The sequence below is a fragment of the Grampus griseus genome (assembly GCF_964374135.1).
Source record: "Grampus griseus genome assembly, chromosome: 3".
Classification (NCBI taxonomy): Eukaryota; Metazoa; Chordata; class Mammalia; order Artiodactyla; family Delphinidae; genus Grampus; species Grampus griseus.
Window position 1 is genome coordinate 63,353,991 of NC_139019.1, and position 22,310 is coordinate 63,376,300.

General features: G+C 36.4%; 1 protein-coding gene across 2 annotated transcripts in view; it reads left to right on the forward strand.

Moving 5' to 3' along the window:
- FAM151B (family with sequence similarity 151 member B) overlaps positions 1–13,547 on the forward strand; it is a 35,093-nt gene extending 21,546 nt beyond the window's left edge. Inside the window, exons 6-7 of one of the 2 annotated variants that reach the window (XR_014296568.1) lie at positions 10,868–10,999; positions 11,375–11,509. Coding sequence is in view for 1 of the 2 variants with exons in the window: in XM_082652168.1 (XP_082508294.1) it covers positions 11,375–11,534 (160 nt within the window). In the remaining variant the exon portion in view is untranslated. Of the gene's footprint in view, positions 1–10,867; positions 11,000–11,374 lie in introns of both variants that reach the window. The other variant, XM_082652168.1, reaches the window with a different exon arrangement.
- Positions 13,548–22,310: the final 8,763 nt, after the last annotated feature.

Consider the following 22,310-nt stretch of genomic DNA (forward strand, 5'->3'; position numbering starts at 1 on the left):
TCCTTAATCCTTCCTCCAAAATAAATTCCAGATGAATTAAAGACTTGAACAACAAACATTAAATGCATAAAAAAACCACAAGTGATGATTCTTTTTTTATATAGTTTCAGAATGGAGAAGACCCTTCTTAGTAAGGCACAAAACCCAGAAGCTATAAAAGGAAAGTTTGATACATTTGAATACATAAAAATAGGTTCTGGTAAAACCATCCTCAACACATATGTCAAATAGTTGTAAAGAATTCTAACAAATAAAGAATGATCACAAATCATCCAGAAAAAGACCCTGTTTGATAATTCACTATATTGTAGAGAGTAAGGAAGCATATACTCAAACATTAAAGAAGTATCCACATTCCTGTCGGTATTGAGTTTTTACTAAATGCTTTTTTCAGTTTCTATGAAAATAACTATTTTCTCCCTTTATCTATTAATAAAATAAATTTTATTAATATCTTATATATTGAACCATCCACACATTTACAGAATAAACCCCACTTGATCAGAATTTATCATTCTTTTAATGTACTGCTGAATTTTATTGCTAACATTTTAGTTAGGATTTCAGCATTTGAAAGTGAGATTGGTCTGTTTTAGGTATCAATATCATGGATATTTCAATTTCTTTCTCAGTTTTAGGTATCAATATCATGGATATTTCATTAAAAAACTAGGGACCTTTCTTTCTTTTTACATTTTTGGGGGTGTTAAAAGTAACATTCAAATGAGGCCTGTACCTGAGTTTTCATAAACTCAACATTGAAACCATTTAAACCTGGTGCTTTGGGGAAAGCTTAACTTATACAGTCTTTTCTATTTCTTACATGGTAAATGGTTGATTTTCTGTATGGTAGCCAATTTTGATATATTGTATTTTCCTAAAAAATTGTTTATCTCACCCAAGTTTTAAGATTTATTTACACACAAATGATTAAAATAGTTTTCTTTTGGTTTCTTCTGTGTCTCTAAAATAATTTCCTTATTTTGTTTATCAGAGTTTTCTCCCTTGTGTCTTGATTAAACTAGAAAATGATGTATTTCTCTTTTTTTTGAAAATGAACTCTTGGATTATGTATTTTTCTGGTTTATGATTTACTAATTTCTGCTTTTTATCTTTTAAAATTCTTTTCGTGTAGTTTCTTCTAATTTCTTGAGTTAGATGCTTATTTTCATTTTTAATATTTATTAATATATTTATTAACATAAATATTTAAGACTATACTTTTTTCTCTGACCACTGCTGTAGCTGTATCTTATTGTTTCTTATGTGTAGGTTTTCATCACTGTTAATTTATAAATATTCTGCAATTGTGGTTTTGTTCTCCTTTGTCTCAAAAGTTGTTTTAAGAGAAAATTTTTTAGGCACTGAGATAGTAGAATTATTTTATTTTGGATTGGTTAATAGTTTTCTATGTTTATTGTATAGTAATCGGATAATGTCTATATTATTTCTACTTCGTAGACTTTATTAAGGTTTTATTAATGGTTTGATATATGGGTATTTGTATGAGTTCATGTATTTTATGAGGATATAGTTTGGCTGTTATAACAGAAACCTAAATTAACAATAGCATAAACTTAAGTTTGTTTCTGTCTCATATAACTGGAAAAGCATAAATAGGCCAGGGCAGATTTGATGCCTTCACAGTGTCGGGGACCCAAAATCTTTCTGTCTTGGTACTTGTTTTCCTTAGGATATTGACCTCATCTATATGGTCAGATTGATTACTGCCATGTCTGAGTTTCAGTTGGTAGAATTGAGGGAAAGAGAGGCTCAGGGCCTGTCCCTGTTCTTCAAGGGCACTGGACACACTCATTGGCTTTAACTTAGTCGTATGCCTATACCTAGCTGCAGGGGAAGCTGGGACATGTAGCTATTATTCTGTACAGTCTTTGGCCTAGTTAGAATTTAGGGGATGGCTAAAAGACAGAAAGGAGACTGTATATTAGAATAAAACTACTGTGACAGGTTAATAACATACATTATTAGTTACGTTATTTAAGTCTTTCATGTCTTACTCTTTGCTTTTAAAAATATTTTTAATGTAATTCTTTGAATAAATAATATAATCACAAGGTTTAAAAACCAATGAACAGAATTATACTGTGAAAAGCCTTTCTCCCATTCACCCAGTCCTGCCCAGCATTACTAAGCACAGTTGTCAGTTTCTTGTTCAACCACATTAGTAGTTTCTTTATGCATATAAAAGTGAATACACAGGATAGAAAGCCCAGAGATAAACCCACGCACATATGGTCACCTTATCTTTGACAAAGGAGGCAGAAATGTACAGTGGAGAAAGGACAGCCTCTTCAATAAGTGGTGCTGGGAAAACTGGACAGCTACATGTAAAAGTATGAGATTAGATCACTCCCTAACACCATACACAAAAATAAGCTCAAAATGGATTAAAGACCTAAATGTAAGGCCAGAAACTATCAAACTCTTAGAGGAAAACATAGGCAGAACACTCTATGACATAAATCACAGCAAGGTCCTTTTTGACCCACCTCCTAGAGAAATGGAAATAAAAACAAAAGTAAACAAATGGGACCTAATGAAACTTAAAAGCTTTTGCGCAGCAAAGGAAACCATAAAGAAGACCAAAAGACGACCCTCAGAATGGGAGAAAATATTTGCAAATGAAGCAACTGACAAAGGATTAATCTCCAAAATTTATAAGCAGCTCATGCAGCTTAATAACAAAAAAACAAACAACCCAATCCAAAAATGGGCAGAAGACCTAAATAGACATTTCTCCAAAGAAGATATACAGAGTGCCAACAAACACATGAAAGAATGCTCAACATCACTAATCATTAGAGAAATGCAAATCAAAACTACAATGAGATATCATCTCACACCAGTCAGAATGTCCATCATCAAAAAATCTAGAAACAATAAATGCTGGAGAGGGTGTGGAGAAAAGGGAACCCTCTTACACTGTTGGTGGGAATGTAAATTGATACAGCCACTGTGGAGAACAGTATGGAGGTTCCTTAAAAAGCTACAAATAGAACTACCATATGACCCAGCAATCCCACTACTGGGCATATACCCTGAGAAAACCATAATTCAAAAAGAGTCATGTACCAAAATGTTCATTGCAGCTCTATTTACAATAGCCCAGAGATGGAAACAACCTAAGTGTCCATCATCGGATGAATGGATAAAGAAGATGTGGCACATATATACAATGGAATATTACTCAGCCATAAAAAGAGACGAAATTGAGCTATTTGTAATGAGGTGGATAGACCTAGAGTCTGTCATACAGAGTGAAGTAAGTCAGAAAGAGAAAGACAAATACCATATGCTAACACATATATATGGAATTTAAAAAAAAAAATGACATGAAAAACCTAGGGGTGAAACAGGAATAAAGACACAGACTTACTAGAGAATGGACTTGAGGCTATGGGGAGGGGGAAGGGTAAACGGTGACAAAGCGATAAAGAGGCATGGACATATATACACTACCAAACGTAAGGTAGATAGCTAGTGGGAAGCAGCCGCATAGCACAGGGAGATCAGCTCCGTGCTTTGTGACCGCCTGGAGGGGTGGGATAGGGAGGGTGGGAGGGAGGGAGACGCAAGCGGGAAGAGATATGGGAATATATGTATATATATAACTGATTCATTTTGTTGTGAAGCTGAAACTAACATACCATTGTAAAGCAATTATACTCCAATAAAGATGTTAAAAAAAAAGTGAATACAAGTATAGATTCTTATTTTCCCCTCCTTTTTAAAACAAAAGGTATCATATTATATACCTTGCTTATGTTCTGTTCTTTGCTTTTTTTTTTTTTAACTTAGCAATACATCTTGGAGCTTTTTTCAAGGTTCCTCATTTTCCTTTTCTAGGTGCACTGTATTTATGTATGGACTATAATTTATCTAACCAGCCTCCCTATTGATGTACATAAAGGATGTTTTTAATCTTTGGTATTACAAACAATGCTATAATGAATAACCTTATGAGTGTGCCATTTTGCATGTGTGCAAATATTTGGCATCTTTAATTTTTTGGCTACTTGCTCTCTTATGGACTAAGAGAGTTAAAGTCTCCAACTATTAAAGTGTTTTTGTCTACTTCCTCTTCTGTCTTTATAATTTTTGCTTATTAAATGCTCATGATATGTTATTTGGGGCATATTCATATAGGTTTTATTATCTTCATGAAGAATTATACCTTATTATTAAAAGTTCTCCTTCTTGGTCTTGTTTAATGATATTTTTTACCTAAATTCACATTGTCCTTTTGTTTGGCTTGAATAACTTTGCTTTATCTTTTCTTTGAAAAATAAATTTATAAAGTTTTATTTTTCATTGACTGTTTTAAGGCTGATTTATTGTCATTAAAAAAATAATTTTAAACATACAGAGAAGCTGCATAAAACTACTACATCTCCTTTACCCAGATTCCCAAATTGTTTAACCATTCTCTCTCCCTCCATCCCTCTCTCTCCCCCCACCTCTCTTTCTCTCTTTTTTTCTATGTTTTTTTTTCTATCATGATGCCTCATATCCTTAAGTACTGCAGTGTACACTTCCCCACACAAAGATGCACTCTTGTATTACTAGTATGCAACCTTCCAACCAGGAAATCAGCATTGAGGCAACACTGCCATGCAGTCTGCAGACCTCATTCAAAATTATCAACCATTCCAGCAATCCTTCTTATTTTCTTGTGGTCCAAGAAACTCTCCAGGAACATGCATTGCATTTAGTTTGCATCAGTCTCCTTCAAAATAGTTTGTTCCTCAGTTTTTCCCTTCCTCTCGTACACATGACAGTCTTCAAGACTACAGGCCTTTTATTATGAAAAATGTCCACAGTCTCGATCAGTTCAATATTTCCTCATGACAGACCTCAGGTCTTGCATTCTTGGCAAGCTCATCACGTACTTGTCCCAGTTCTCAAATCAGTCACTTCTTCAAGGATCCCTGCTTGATTATAGCAGCAGGTGGTATTTAGAAAGCAAAATCTGGGATTTTAGTATAATCATTGCTCCTAGGGTGTCAGTGCTTCCAGGACTTCTTAATGGACAGAGCTGGAAAATATATGTGTATGTATATGTGTAGTTATGGTCTGTGTATGTATATATGTATGTATATAAAAACACACCTATATAGACTTACATACATAAACATTTCTGTGTGTGTGTGTGTGTGTGTGTGTGTGTGTTTAACCAACCCATGAGTTCATACTGATATTTCCAATTTCAACCCAACCCCTGAGGGTTCTATCTAGCCTTCTTTCTTTCCATGTTGTTAAATTCCTTATCAGATGCCTAGATACCTAGCTCTCATTAATCTAATCTAACAGTCTTTCTTTTAAAAAGAAGAGTTTAACTTATTTACATTTATTTATAACACAGATATGTTTGGTCTTGTTTCTGTCATTTAAAAGAACAACTAGCATATTTGCTATTTCTGTAGCTTTAAAAAGCATTTCACTGTAGCTATTTTCTTTCTTTTGTATTTTTAATTCTGAATATTTGGTAAGTTAGTTTTTTTTTCCTATTGGTAATTTCTTACTGCTACTTTATAAAATATGCTTAATTTACTTCTTTACAAGTGCCCGTTAACTTCCATGAGCAATAATAAAATTAGTGTATTTCTTCACCCCCCTCTCACCTAATTTGAGTTGACTGTACTCTCTTAATGTCCAGCTTTGTACTTCATATTGAATGATAGATTGGCTGGCTGTAAAATTCTTGGCTCACAACGCCTTTTGAATTTTGAGGGCATTGCCCTTCTCCTTTCTTTTTTTTTTTAATATAAATTTATTTATTTTTTTGGCTACATTGGGTCTTCGTGGCTGTGTGTGGGCTTTCTCTAGTTGCAGTGAGCGGGGGCTACTCTTCGTTGCGGTGCTTGGGCTTCTCATTGCGGTGGTTTCTCTTGTTGTGAAGCACGGGCTCTAGGTGTGCAGGCTTCAGTAGTTGTGGCACGCAGGCTCAGTAGTTGTGGCACACGAGCTCAGTAGTTGTGGCTCGCGGACTCTAGAGTGCAGACTCAGTAGTTGTGGCACACTGGCTTAGTTGCTCCACAGCATGTGGGATCTTCCCAGACCAGGGTTCAAACCCATGTCCCCTGCATTGGCAGGTGGATTCTTAACCACTGCACCACCAAGGAAGCCTGCTCTTCTGCTTTCTTTTTATTTATTTATTTATTTTTGGCTGCATTGGGTCTTCATTGCTGTGTGCAGGCTTTCTCTAGTTGTGGCGAGTGGGGGCTACTGTTCATTGCAGTGCACGGGCTTCTCATTGCAGTGGCTTGTCTTGTTGCAGAGCATGGGCTCTAGGCAGCAGGCTTCAGTAGTTGTGGCACGTGGGCTCAGTAGTTGTGGCTCGCAGGCTCTAGAGCTCAGGCTCAGTAGTTGTGGCACACAGGCTTAGTTGCTCCATGGCATGTGGGATCTTCCCGGACCAGGGCTTGAACCCGTGTCCCCTGAATTGGCAGGCAGATTCTTAACCACTGCGCCACCAGGGAAGCCCCTCTTCTGCTTTCTAATGTGAGTGTTGATGTGGCAAAGTGTGAAGCCAGCCTGATTATTTGTTTGCCCTTATAAGCGACTTGATTTTGGAGGGGGGAAATGGGGGAAACTGAATGTAGAAAGTGTTCTTTATCTTTGAGGCCTAGTAATTTTACTAGAATATGTCTCAGTATGGACCATTCTATACCAGTTTTTTCAGCAATATGGAGTTTTTTTCAATATATAGATTTAAATGCTCTTCTTTTCTGTAATATTTCTCTGAATTGTATTTTTAAATACTTGTTCTGTTGCCTTTGTACCACTATGTTTTCTCTTTCAGAAACTCCAGTTATGAATATGTAGATCTCCTTTGCCTGTCTTTGGTATCTATTGTTTTCTCTTCAGTCTTTCTTTCCTTTTTATTTGTTTGCATTTTATTTTACTGTATTTTATAATTTGTCTTCTCTGACCCTTACAATATTTTCAACAATGTCTGTTCTCTCTAGTCTAGTATACCTTCAGATTTCACCATATTTCTGTAATAGTATTAATTTTCCACTTCTTTCCTAAGATCTGCCAATTAATATTTTATCATCTCTTTTCTGTTGTCTTGAAACTTCTTCCATGAATTTGTATATCTGCTTTGTGCTCTTCAAAAAGGCAACTGCATCATTTTAAAAATGTGTGGGTTATGGCTTTCATCTGTTTTGTGGCTTTCTTTTTTTTAAGTAGTTTTATATCTGTTTCAGCTATCTGATAGTTTTTTCTAATGACGAGGTTTTTATTTCTCCATCTGCCATGTGTTTTTTCATGTATTTTCTTGTACTCTCTTGTATAAAATCTCTGCCAAATTTATTTTGATTATCTGCTTTAAAGAAAGTGAGGTGTTTTTTAGACCAGCTACTTGCCTAAAGTTCATAGTGGAGAGGGATCAGGACTATGCTCTTTATGACCCAGAGAGTCTTACGTGTGACTTGTTTAGCCTTTAACTTCTCCCCAGTCAATGGAGATAAGCCGTTGTTGTGTCTCTAGGTAAGATCTTTCACGTGTCTCTTAAATTTAAACTTTTGGGTTTTCACAGGAACAGTCTGATTCCTACAACTATGGCTTTCCTGTTCTATTTCTTTGTCTCCACTGCTTTTTGAGACCAAATCTAATCCAGGAAAGCTCCCACTCGTAGTTCAAGGACACCATTCCCACTGTGCCAAGTGTTTTGGTGGGATATGCCTCTCATCCAGAAGAGTCTCTTATAGGCCTTCTCTGTAATCTGCATACATGAGCAAACTCTCTCCACCTCCTTAACATGTGGCCTTAATTTCTGTTGCTGTTAGAAACTTTCTCACCTGTTTTGTAATTTGCACTTTCAGCTCTCATTGAAGATGGGGTTTCTATTTCCATTCTTTTGTTCTTTTTGTTACTTTAAGGTGATTCTAGGAGAAAAAGGAGGCAGTGCTGACTTTAGGCTGCCATGTTCAAATAGGATGATCCTGCCATCCCATTTCTTTCATTACTTACTGCCTCAGTTTCCTCACCTTCCACTTCTGTGTAGTCAGTTACTCTCCTGAAATTTCTCATTTGAAGATCATACTTTGTTCAAGCCAAATTCTTAACCTCTGCAACATTTGAGTACTGCTGGTCTCCCTTTTCAGTTTGAAACTCCCTTGTCCTTTGGCTCCATGGCATTGCACTAAGTGGATTCTTCTACTTCTCTGTCTAGTTTGTTGTTGTTGTTGTTGTTGTTTTGGGGAGGGGGTCCTGTTTTTGTTATTGTTGATTTGTTTTGGAACTCTGTCCCTAATTTTGGGTTTCTCTTAACTTCATCTCTTTCAGAGTCTTTTATTAAATATGAAAGGTAAACAACAAAGCTTTTAAAAAAAATTTTATTGAAGTTTAGTTGATTTACAATGTGTTCATTTCTACTGTACAGCAAAGTGATTCATTTATACATATATATATATATATATATACACGTATATACATTCTTTTTCATATTCTTTTCCATTATGGTTTATCACAGGAGATTGAATATAGTTCCCTGTGCTATACAGTAGGACCTTGTTGTTTATCCATTGTGTATATAATAGTTTGCATCTGCTAATCCCAAACTCCCAATCCATCCCTCTTCCAGGCTCCCTCCCCCTTAGCAACTGCCAAGTCTGTTCTCTATATCAGTGAGTCTGTTTCTATTTCATAGGTAAGTTCATTATAAATTCTGTACTAGAGCCCTTTTGATTTACAAAAATCTTCCACAACTCTGTGCCTAACCTGTTCATGTTCTTCATGGTGTCTTTTGATGGAAGGAATTTCTGAATTTTAATGTGTTCAAATTACTCGAGCATATCCTTCATGGCTAGTGATTTTTGTGTCTTGTTTAAGAATTCTTTCCCATCCCCAATGTTATGAAAATTTCTCTAGTAATATATTACATTAAAGCTTTGTTGTTTACCATTAATAAAGGAAATTGAAGATGATTCAAAGAAATGGAAAGATATCCCATGCTCTTGGATTAGAAGGATTAACATTATTAAAATGGCTATACTACCCAAAGCAATCTACAGATTTAATTCCTATCAAATTACCCATGGCATTTTTCACAGAACTAGAACAATTAAAAGACCCAGAATTGCCAAAGCAATCCTGAGAAAAAAGAACAAAGCAGGAGGCATAACACTCCCAGGCTTCAGACAATACTACAAAGCTACAGTAGTCAAAATAGTGTGGTATTAGCACAAAAACAGACATACAGATCAATGGGACAGAATAGAGAGCCCAGAAATAAACCCACATACCTACAGTCAGTTAATCCTCGACAAAGGAAGCAAGAATATACAATAGGGAAAATACAGTCTCTTCAGCAAGCGGTGTTGGGAAAGTTGGACAGCCACATGCAACCAATGAAGTTAGAATACACCCTCACACCATATACAAAAATAAACTCAAAATGGCTTAAAGGCTTAAATATAAAACGTAACACCATAAATCTCCTAGAAGAGAACACAGGCAAAACATTCAACATCATTCAGAGTTTATTCTATTATTGAATGACATTTGGATTATTTCATGGTTTTGGCTATTGCAAAGATTGCTGCTGTGAACATTCATATATATAAATGTGAACACACACACACACACATCCTGGTGCAAATGTGCCTGCATTTATAAAGGCTATATCAGAAAGGAATTTCTAGAAATAGAATTTCTAGGTCATAGGGTATTCATACTTTCAGCTTTAGTAGATACTGCTAAACTGTTTCCCAAAGAAAATGCATACACTAGCTACCTGTTTTAAGTTGGATAAATGTCACAAACAATATTCAGCAAAAGAAGCAAGACCAAAAAAATTATATCCTGTATGATTCCATTTATATGAAATTCATTAACAGGCAAAAGTTAAACTGTATTGTCTAGGATGGATATACAGGTGGTAAATAAAGCAAGAAGATGGCAACCCAAAAGACAAGGTTGTGAGGACTCTGGGGGAAAGGCGAGGTTGTGATGGGGCAGTGATATACAGGCGTCTCCTGAGGTGCTGGCAGTGTTTTTTCTTGATTTGTGTTTTGTTACACTGGAGTTCATTTTATAATAATTTGTTAAAACATTTATGTTTTATGCATCTTTTCCTATACATGTTACATCACAATGAAAAGAGCTTTAAAAGTGAAACCTGAGAATTGATTTGAATGAATGCATTTAAAATACCCTTAGTCAATTTTATTTTTCCTACTTTTAGTTTAAATACAGTAGCGGGAGGATTAAAAGAGGCAAAATAACACTGGAAATAAAATGAATAACTTCTTTTAACCTAAATTCGTATCTGTCTTTTTATAACGTTTGATACCATGGTGCTCAATAAAGTAATAAAAATGCCATTTTAGCAAAAATATAAGTTTTTAAAGTAATTCTCATTTTTTTTTTCTGTGTTCCCTACTGTAGTTTAAAAGTCTTTTTGGTTTGTCACATAATACTACTATGGAACAAAATCCAAAGTATTTTCCTTTGTTACATTTCCAGAATGGTGTCATCATCCTTAAGGACAGTAATGTGTCAGTATAACATATATACATTGTTTAGACTGTTTCTTATCATTAGCAGAAGAACTGCTTTGGAGATTTTCCCTGGATTCTGACAAGTTTATGAGGAAAATAAATATGAAAATACTTAACAGCTTCGCATTTCTCTAAACTCTACTAAGAGTAATGTAATAGTAATGTCACAGGAGAAATGAAAATATACGATTTAATTAACATTACAATTCTGAGCATATTCTTATATCCATAATAAATCTTCATATATTATTATTGTTTTTTAACTCCAGAAATACATCTAGGTTTATTCTGTTTGGCATTCGTAGTGACATCTCTTGGCATTCTTGTATCTCATACAGAAAACCCCCGGAAGGGATAGCGGGGCCACTTATAAGTGAATATGAATGTTGGGAACGTCAGTGACATTTGTGTCTCTTCACTGTCCCTTCCAGTCGTGCTTTCGACTGTGGCCTGGCTACTGAAGAAACCAGGTTAGAGCTGTGGTTTTTGTGTAGGGAACAGATGCCTTGATCAGCAACACAATCTCCTCAGTTCTTTTGTCCAAAATTGGGCCCATTTCCAGTGCTACCAGTCTGGGTTTCTAAAGCCATTTAACATTAATTCAGATACAGCGGGACCTAATTTAGGCAACAGCAGTGTGAATTTTATTCTCTCTAGTCCCTTTGATGTTGATGAAGGAATGAAACAGGAAAATATAGTTCCACCAGTGCTAATTAATTTTTTCTTCTGTGTGAATTTGGGTTAGAGACAAATGAGAGTAACTGTTTTTAGGGTTATTGGAATTCTTCATCACTGTTTCTTGTCTTTCTCTTTTAACTATATAATTCTGTTTTATTTTAATGCAGGTACAGCCTGACTGTTTGGACTGGAAAAAACGATAGCTATTCCACTGAAGATTTACTTTTTATTAGAGGCCATTTTGACAAAAAAAGAGTTTTCTATGACATCTTGGAACCACAAAACCATGAATTTAAACAAGCCATTGGAATCAAAATTAATCTCTAAGATGAAAATTCTGCTAAATTATTTCATGTTTTGGTTTCATAATCCTTCTTTGCTTTGGTCTGAATTGGTTACCATATAAATTATGATGATTGATTTATGTTCCAGTTTATCGAGTCAAAAAACATTTACTGAGTGCTTACTCTGTTAGGCTTATGTCCTTATAATACTGTACTTACCTAAAAGATTTGGAAAGAAGAGATTGCATTGGGCTAGTATAACAATACTTTAGGAAAATGAATCTTTAAAACTCTTTATAAAAAAATTTTGGTATACTGAAGATAATTGAAAGAATCCACATGTCATACAGCTATTAAATCACATTTTGTTGGCACTAGCATTATAGAGATTTCATAAAAATATGCCATCCTCTTTCCTTTTTCCTGGAGAACTAGTTATTCAGAGACTACAGAATAGTAAGAGGGCTTTAAAAATGTTTTTAACTTTCACAGGGATGAGCAGCTTTCTTATAACAAGATCAAGTCTCTTTACCAAAAACAATACAGATTAAAATTAGATGTATCTAGACCTTCCATATTTGGGGGAGTATGCCGACAGCCGTATATGTTTTTTGTATTCTTTGTTTTGATCATAATATCTAGAGTGAGCAAAATACTATTGGAGAGCAGAATTTTAATCCTGGTAATATATCATTTGATCTTCAAGTTTCTCACCAACATCACCTTGGTTCAGGCCCTTGTTCTACTACTAGAATTTCAAAAACTGGTTCCTCATTACTTCATTCCTCATACTCTACTCAAAGATACCCTGAATATTTCTGCTGAAAAAAAAAAAACTTTTAAAAAACACCTCTTTCTTTATGTCAAATCAAAAATCTCTAGGGGAGGGCTTCCCTGGTGGCGCAGTGGTTGAGAATCTGCCTGCCGATGCAGGGGACACGGGTTCGTGTCCCGGTTCGGGAAGATCCCACATGCCGCGGAGCGGCTGGGCCCGTGAGCCATGGCCGCTGAGCCTGCGCGTCCGGAGCCTGTGCTTTGCAACGGGAGAGGCCACAACAGTGAGAGGCCCGCGTACCGCAAAAAAAAAAAAAAAAAAAAAAAAAAAATCTCTAGGGAATTCTTAAATTCAACTTTATTGAATTTTATTCTTGCAAGACCCTTCCTAACGTGGTCCCATTCTAAAAGTTAATTCAGTGTCCTCAACACAGTCCTTCATTTCAAAAACAGCTACACCATCTGTAGTCTCCAGATCTTACTTTAACAGTTAATTTCAACTAATATTTTTCACTAGTTGTGTCATACGTAGTAGTTATGTCTCCTCAGCTAGATTATAAAGTGCTTTATGGTAAGAGAGCATTCTTAATTGTATTTACAGTGCCTGGCGTAGTCCTGAGCAAGATATTCAGAAAAATATGTTGCTTCTTTGATTTATTGAAAGGTAATTTACCAATGAATGTCCTAAGATATGTAATTTATCTTTTATCAACCATTTTCTCCCAGTGAATAAAGTAGTGCAATGTAGAGAAAGGAGCTTGGGTTTTGAATTCAGATAGACTTCCCTTACAGCACCACCTCTGTCCCTTAATAGCCATAGATTTGGGGAAATATTTAACCTCATTGAGTCTTGATTTTTTCATCTATAAAATGGGGGAGGGGCGCAGAGGATGAAGCTTCTCTTGTAGGGTTGTTGTGAAGGTTAAGCGAGATTCATGCAGTGGAAGCTTGTAGCTCAATGCTCATCACATAGCAAGTGCTCAACAGATAGTTCCCTTCTTTTAGACGTATCATGTGATCATATCCATTGTAGATAGATAGCAGTAAGACATATAACATGAATATTGTATACATATAAATACTTCAAGAAAATGATATTTCCACTTTAAATTTTAGCTACAACTGAATGTGGTGCTATTTGTCAACACCTAAAACTTCACTTTCTATGATTGTTTGCCAACAGCAAAAGATGCAATTTCATAATTATAAAATGTTAATAATTGCAACAAATAACTCTTAAAATTATAGTAAAAAGTAATGTTTACATTATAAATGTTCTAAAATGACCATGCTTTGCTTTTACAAAGAGCTGAATTTATAAATGAATTGCATTTTAATTAAGTTTGAAATCAAATTCATTTGTCCAGAAGATTAACTTTACTACTTTATCCTTAATAATATTTTTTAAAGTATTAGTCTTAAGGCAAAATGCCTTTATATTGAGAAATTTATCAACTAAGTGTCATTTAGATTAAGATTTAAAGCTATATTTTAAAGTGTTCTCAGGAATAAAAATTACATAAGAATTATAAAATGTATTCTGTTGAAAGTAAATTTTTAAAAAAATATTTATTTGTCTGCGTCGGGTCTTAGTTACGGCACGCAGAATCTTCATTGCAGCACGCAGGATCTTTCGTTACGGTGCGTGGGCTCTTTGTTGCAGCACGCAAGCTTCTTTAGTTGTGGCGTGCAGGCTCCAGAGAACACAGGCTCAGTAGTTGTGGCAAACAGGCTCTCTAGTTGTGGCACGTGGGCTCAGTAGTTGCAGTGCACGGGCTTAGTTGTCCCGTGGTACGTGGGATCTTAGTTCCCTGACCAGGGATCGAACCCATGTCCCCTGCATTGGAAGGCGGATTCTTAACCACTGGACCACCAGGGAAGTCCCCAAAAGTAAAATTTTAATGGATTTTGGTCCCTATGGAAAAAGGAAAACATTGATCCCTGCTTCACACCATATACAAAAAATAATTAGAGTTGAATCTTAGGCCTAAAAGTGAAAGCTCTAAAACTATAAAGCATTTAGAAGAGAATAAAGGAGAATGTTTTCATGACTTGGAGTAGGCAATTATTTCTTTCCTTTTTTAAATTTCAGTTTTATTGAGATACAATTGACATATAAAATTGTAAGATATTATTAAATACTTGGGAAGAAGTTCACAGACAGAAAATAAGTAAATGTTTTAGTACCACCTATTTTTTTCTCTCCAGGTTCTTAGGTCTAATCTATTGCTGTTAAAATCCCACAACATCCAAATGCTGTCTCCCAAGCCCGCAGAGCAATCCTAGTCCTAGAAGATACTTTTGTACAACATCCAATTTTTCAAAAAATCAGAACTTTTAAAGGTGCAGTAGCTTATGGCCCTGTAAGAGTGATGTGATTGCTAACATACGCATTTATCCAGTTGAAAACTGTTGCAAGTTATTCAGAACAGGTTGTTTATTTGCTTGTTTGTTGGAGCTAGGGTCTTGGATTTTTCCTTGTAATTAAAAAAAAAAACTGGGCTTCAACTACTAAGCCTGTGCTCTAGAGGCCGCGAGCCACAACTACTGAAACCCGTGCGCCACAGCTACTGAAGCCTGTGTGCCTGGAGCCCGTGCTCGGCAATGGGAGGCCCACGCACCACAGCGAGGAGTAGCCCCCGCTCGCCGCAGCTAGAGGGAGCCCGCGCACAGCAACGGAGACCTAACAACCAAATAAATAAAATTAAAAAAAACCTAAATACCTAGTGACTATATAGAAAAATGCTCTATTCCTCATCTTGAAATTTAAGATGGGAGCCTTCCTAATATGAGCTTACTATCTTCTTACAATCATAAATTCATGAATCAATGCAAGGAAAATAGTGTGTTAAAAAGAGAGATGAGAATAGTAGCGCTGAAGTACTTTTTAATCTAGAAAATGGGAGTATAATGAATTAGTGAAACCAAGAAGAGCTGATAACCAGCTCTTGGAAGAAGAGGGGCGGGATCCAGCAGCTCTTGGCACCCCAGCAGCAGGAACTCAGGGTCTTTGTTCCAGTGTCCCCCATGAGTGTCACTCTTACTCTTCACTGTGATTGCTCCTCTCTCTCCTTCGTACCTTTGGACTGCCATCCTTTGGTCCAGGGACCTTAATTTGTCCAGTCACTTGTGTCTTTCATGAGGGAGACATGTAACAGGACTTCAGGGCTTAATAGGAACTCTGGGGGGGAGGGAAGGGGACATCTAATTAATGTCTGATAAGCTGAGGTTGTGCAAATAATTCAGAAATGATTCCTACCTCAAGGATCTTACCATCTAGTAGGGGGAGAGAGACTTGTTAACAGTAAGTTGGATATTTGCTGTAACTCCTGTGATGGAACTATATACCAGGTTGTGGTGAGAGACAGCAGTATTTTCTAATTGGGAGAGAATACTTAGGTTGTGTTAAGTAAGATTCACCAGGTAGAGAGAGCGAAGGGCCTTTCAGACAGAGGCACGTGAGCACAGGAACTCTTAAGTGGGAAAGAGCCTGATCTCACTTGTTCAAAAAAGTTTCCGGAGGCACTGTATTTCGAAGCTGAACATTTAGGCAGGGACCAGATTCACTTTCCAAGCTAAGGAGTTTGTTCCTTTTCTTTCAGGCTGTGGGAATCATCCCACCATTTTAAGCAGGGAAGCGTTACGAGTTTTGAGTGTTACAAAGGTGATTCCAGTGGCATGAGAAGGAGCCTTAGAATTCTTGAAGTGAAAGGAGATGACGCCCTGAATTAAGGTGGTAACAAAAGGGGATGGGAAGGCTCAAGAAATAGAGGAAAGGTTAAGAAGGAAGAGCTTGTAAGAGTTTGTAAACTAGTTGAATGGGAAGTATGGGGGAGAAGAACGAGTCTAATATACATATTTTGGGCTTGGGTAACAGAGCGTCAGGTGGTGCTACTGACCCAAACAGGATAGAACAGAGGCCAGGTGTAGCGATATTTCTCAGTGATTTGTTGACATTGCTACTTTATACCAATTTGGGAAGAAAAATGAAAACCCCATCTTCCTGCCTCTGAACTCACCTCCCACTCTGACTTCAGAAAGGATGCTCTTTAATTCTATCAGTTTCTTAAAGAACTACAGCCCCCCTCCCCCGTAATTGCTACTTTACTACATATTTTTAATTATGTCATAATTTTAAACAATGAAGGCTACCCACCCCCACCCCCACTCCCCGAGTCTAACCATCAGAGTAGACAGAAAACAGGCAGGCCTTGAAAGGGGCTCACCCAACCTCCTGTCCTCTAGGGAGGCTCTTTTGTTTCTATGCTTCTGCTTGTGAAAGGGACCAGTCTGACTAAATCTGGCAGCTGAGTTGTTCCAGGTTTGGTTGTTGCTAAAGAGTCTTCATGAAGGCTGGTCATTGTCCCTTTCTTCTTTATCCCTTTCTTGGGGTCACATAATGTAGTAAGAATTCAGAAAATTCAATTGAAATATTTGCTGTGAGAGTCTGTTGCCACTTTGTGAATTCAAGAGCTAATCAAAAAATTCTGAATTAAAGTTGAAGGGCATGACCTCTTCACAGAGCCTGTTGAGCTCTGCCCCTAAGGCAAGGTTACTATAAAGAGTCTTTCAAGACTTCCCCAGGGCTTTCTCCTGATATACATCCTCCGCTAGATTATAATTATTTTACGTGTTTGTATTTTGCCCTCAACTGTGCTGTTTTGGGGGGAAGAAATTACTCATTTTTTTATGATACCTGGTCAGAATAGGCCTTTAACAAATGATGGAGGATGGATGACACAAAACCTCAATAATTCTCTTAGGCCAGTTGTTCTTATAGTGTGGCCCACAAACCCCTCAGTTCCCCTGAGATGCTTTCAGAAGATGGATGAGGTCAAAGCCACTTGTGAAATTGCCTGTTTCACTGTGTTGACATTTTCAGTGATGATGGAAAAAAGAATGTTAGGTTAAATTGTGGATGCCTTAGAATGAATCAAATTCATGGCATCAGCTATCAATCATATTCTTCACTGCCCCACACACTAGAAACAAAACAAAAAAGACATAGGAATATCAATGATCCAGCAAAAATTATTAATTTTAGTAAATCTTGACCCAGAGTACACATCTTTTTAATATTTCATGTGACAGAATGTGAGTTAAGCATAGTACAATTCTGCTGTATACTGAAGTTCAGTGGTTGTATTAAAGAAAAGTCCTTGTTGCAAACTGAACTAGCCTTTTTTTCATGGAGAAAATATTTATACTTGAAAGAACAACTGACAGACCAGTGACTTAGTCTTGGGTATTTGGCAGATATTTTCTCAGAAATGAACAAAGCAAACTTGTCGCTTGAAGGAAAACAAGTGACAGTATCTGCTGCCAATGATGAAACCTGAGTTTTTACATGAAAAATTAGAATTTGACTAAACTTGAACCCATCATTGTGAGCTTGACAATTCCCTATACTTAAAAGACTTTGATATCAGTGGTGACATTAATGAATACTATTTTTTATGGTATATAGTGAAATGTGTCAACACTTGGAAGGTCTGCATAACTCAAGGAATCAATATTTTCCAAATGAGTCATGCACAATATTATAAGGTCTTGCTTGGGTAAGGAATCCATTCAAAGTGTGAGACAGGGCAGTGAAATTTAGTGTAACAGAAAATGGAAGTTCCTTGGTGTGGTTTCAGATTCTACATTACAACTAACCTTCTAAGAAACTACCACTTACCAAGTTTGAGTATAGTATCAAGGAAGACTATCTACAATTATCTGAAAAACCTATTAAATTATTTCTTCCTTTTTCAACTGCATATCTGTGTGAAGCCATATTTTCTTCATATGCTTCAACTGAACATTACAACAGATTGAAGCAGAAACACAGAAGAGAATCCAGCTGTTTTCTATTAAGCCAAACATTAAAGAGATTTGCAAAAACAAAACACTGCCACTCTTCTCATTAAATATATTTTGGAAAATGTAGTTATTTTTCATAAAATACTTATGCTAACATGTAATGGGTTTGTCACTTTAAGACAATATTTAAAAAATTTCTCAGTTTTAAATTTTAATGTAGTAAACATTGATACCCATAACCTAGATTTTTAAAAAAAGCAAAAAACAACAACAAAAACCCTTGAGGTCCTGATTTTTAAGACTGTTAGGACTTTTTTTTTTTTTTTTGGCTGTGCCGGGTCTTAGTTGCCACACGCGGGATCTTTGTTGCAGGGATCTTCATTGCAGCGTGCGGGATCTTTAGTTGCAGCATGCAGGATCTTTAGTTCCCTTACCAGAGATCGAACTTGAGCCCCCTGTACTGGGAGCGCAGAGTCTTAACCACTGTACCACCAGGGAGTCCCAAAGACTGTAAGGAGTTCTAAGACCAAAAAGTGTGAATGTCTCAAAATGTTTTAGGTGTTCAGCATATATGGATAAAAGGTTAATGCCATTTCTGCTTTAATCATTCTAGTATTGTTTAAGCTATAAAATGTGTGTAGTACATTTAAATATATTCTGCATCTCTATGTATTCCGTTGTTGAAAAAGTTTTATTAGTCTTTTTTTTTTTTTTTACATTTTTTCATCTTGGATGCACTGCACGGCTTGTGGGATCTTAGTTCCCTGACCAGGGGTCGAACCCAGGCCCTCAGCAGTGAAAGCTCAGCATCCTAACCACTGGGCTGCCAGGGAATTCTCTATTAGTCTTTAAATTGAAAAAATATATATGCAGGTGGTTTTTAAAAATTCAAACAGTACAAAAGTATATTTAAGTTGTTTTTGAGTTAAAAGGGATGTATTAAATAAATGACCTATTTGTAACTTTGTAGGGGAAAGAGAATAATTATAACCATTGTCTCACCAATTTATCAAAGTTTTCTAGTTTTTCAAAATTCTTTATCATATTTATGATGATAAGAAGCAACAAAAATTTGGAGTGCATACTATATGCCAGGCGTTGTTCTAAAGAGCCTATGTGACATGCTATGGTCACTGATGAAGATACTGTCTCCTGATACTCTTCAAAGCTGAATCCTTAGGTGCCAAAGCTGCCCTATGTGTTGGAACTTTCATTGTGTGAGCCATGCAGTCCTTGTTCTTATAATGATTATCTTATTTCTGGACCATATTTTCCATTTTGATCCAATTGATACTGCTTTAGGTACTGTCTTGGTCAGAGACATTTCAGATGCAATAATAGAATCCTACTCAAATTAACTCCAATAACTGAGGCTAGGGAGGAAGTTACCATAAGGAGACATATCCAGAAAATTTAGGGAAAAGCTGAACATCTAGACTGCAGGAAGGCTAAGAACTAAGACCACTGTCCTAGGCAAGAACTGAGACAGGGTCCTCAGCAGTGGGAGGTCATGGACTTCAGTGCTCCACAGAACAAATTTAGATTACTGAGAGAAAGCCCCATTGGTTCATCCCAGTTTGTTCCTTTCAGTCACTTGTCCATCCTTGGTCCACTTTACTGTTGGGGAGGAAGGGAACCAGTGGGGTCATATGACACCTTAGGCTGCCCCTTCCAACAGCTTTGGGCAGAAATGTCAAGAATGTACCTGGTGGTGTACCCCCATCTCTTCATTCTTGAGAATTCTGAGGCATTGATGCTTCTGCCTGTGTGGGATTGTGATAACCTATATTTACCACTGGCTATGATAATACAAGGGAGTCCCCAGTGAATTGCTCAAATTCCACCCATATTCCTTCTAGCTCCTATTTGTGGTACTGAGAATTATTTCAACGAACGTAATGACCCCTTTTTCTCTTATGAAGGAGCCTGGGATGACTAGATGGTTATCACAGTTTCCATTTCAGAAGACAGTGATAGAATCCCTTGGTGGAACTGTTCTTCCCTTGGATGTCAGATTCTTCATATTTATAGGACCCACAGCTGCAGGGATAATATAGCAATTTTTTTTTTTTTTTTTGGAAATGGAGAAGATCCATTTTGAAATGTGTTGCCTGACAATCAAAATTTAAATTTGTGCCACTAAAACTAACACTTAATAATTGTGAAAATAAAGCTAAGAAGTCATGTGGATGATTGAAATTCAAAAATGTAATTTCCAATGTGATACACCATATTAACAAATTGAAGGATAAAAACCATATGATAATCTCAATATGTGCAGAAAAAGCTTTTGACAAAATTCAACACCCGTTTATAATAAAAACCCTCCAGAAAGTAGGCATTGAGGGAACTTACCTCAAAATAATAAAGGCCATACATGACAAACCCACAGCCAACATTGTTCTCAATGGTGAAAAACTGAAACCATTTCCTATAAGCTCAGGAACAAGACAAGGCTGCCCACTCTCACCACTATTATTCAACATAGTTTTGGAATTTTTAGCCACAGCAATCAGAGAAGAAAAAGAAATAAAAGGAATCCAAATCAGAAAAGAAGAAGTAAAACTGTCACTGTTTGCAGATGACATGATACTATACATACAGAATCCTAACCATGCTACCAGAAAACTACTAGAGCTAATCAATGAATCTGGTAAAGTAGCAGGATACAAAATTAATGTACAGAAATCTCTTGCATTCCTATACACTAATGATGAAAAATCTGAACGCGAAATTAAGGAAACACTCCCATTTACCACTGCAACAAAAAGAATAAAATACCTAGGAATAAACCCACCTAAGGAGACAAAAGACCTGTAAGACACTGATTAAAGAAATTAATGATGATACAAACAGATGGAGAGATATACCATGTTCTTGGATTGGAAAAATCAACGTTGTGAAAATGACTCTACTACCCAAGACAATCTACAGATTTGGTGCAATCCCTATTGAACTACCAAGGACATTTTTCACAGAACTAGAACAAAAAATTTCACAATTTGTATGGCAACACAAAAGACCCCAAATAGCCAAAGCAATATTGAGAATGAAAAATGGAGCTGGAGGAATCAGGCTCCTGGACTTCAGACTATACTACAAAGCTACAGTAATCAATACAGTATGGTGCTGGCACAAAAACAGAAATATAGATCAATGGAACAGGATAGAAAGCCCAGAGATAAACCGACGCGCATATGGTCACCTTATCTTTGATAAAGGAGGCAAGAATATACAATGGAGAAAATACAGCCTTTTCAATAAGTGGTGCTGGGAAAACTGGACAGTGACATGTAAAAGAATGAAATTAGAACACTCCCTAACACCATACACAAAAATAAACTCAAACTGGATTAAAGACCTAAATGTAAGGCCAGACACTATAAAACTCTTAGAGGAAAACATAGGCAGAACACTCTATGACATAAATCACAGCAACATCCTTGTTGACCTCCTAGAAAGATGGAAATAAAACCAAAAATAAACAAATGGGACCTAATGAAACTTAAAAGCTTTTGCACAGCAAAGGAAACCATAAACAAGACAAAAAAACAACCCTCAGAATGGGAGAAAATATTTGCAAATGAAGCAACAGACAAAGGTTTAATATCCAAAATATACAAGCATCTCATGCAGCTCAATATCAAAAAAACAACCCAATCCAAAAATGGGCAGAAGACCTGAATAGACGTTTCTCCAAAGAAGATATACAGATCGTCAACAAACACATGAAAGGATGCTCAACATCACTAATCATTAGAGAAATGCAAATCAAAACTACAATGAGATATCATCTCACACCGGTCAGAATGGCCATTATCAAAAAATCTGCAAACAATAAATGTTGGAGAGGGTGTGGAGAAAAGGGAAACCTCTTGCACTGTTGGTGGGAATGTAAATTGATATAGCCACTATGGAGAACGGTATGCAAGTTCCTTAAAAATCGAAAAATAGAACTACCGTATGACCTAGCAATCCCACTGCTGGGCATATACCCTGAGAAAACCATAATTCAAAAAGAGACATGTACCACAATGTTCACTGCAGCACTATTTACAATAGCCAGGACATGGAAGCAACCTAAGTGTCCACTGATGAATGGATAAAGAACATGTGGCACATATATACAATGGAATATTACTCAGCCATAAAAAGAAATGAAATTGAACTATTTGTAGTGAGGTGGATGGACCTAGAGTCTGTCATATAGAGTGAAGTTAAGTCAGAAAGAGAAAAACAA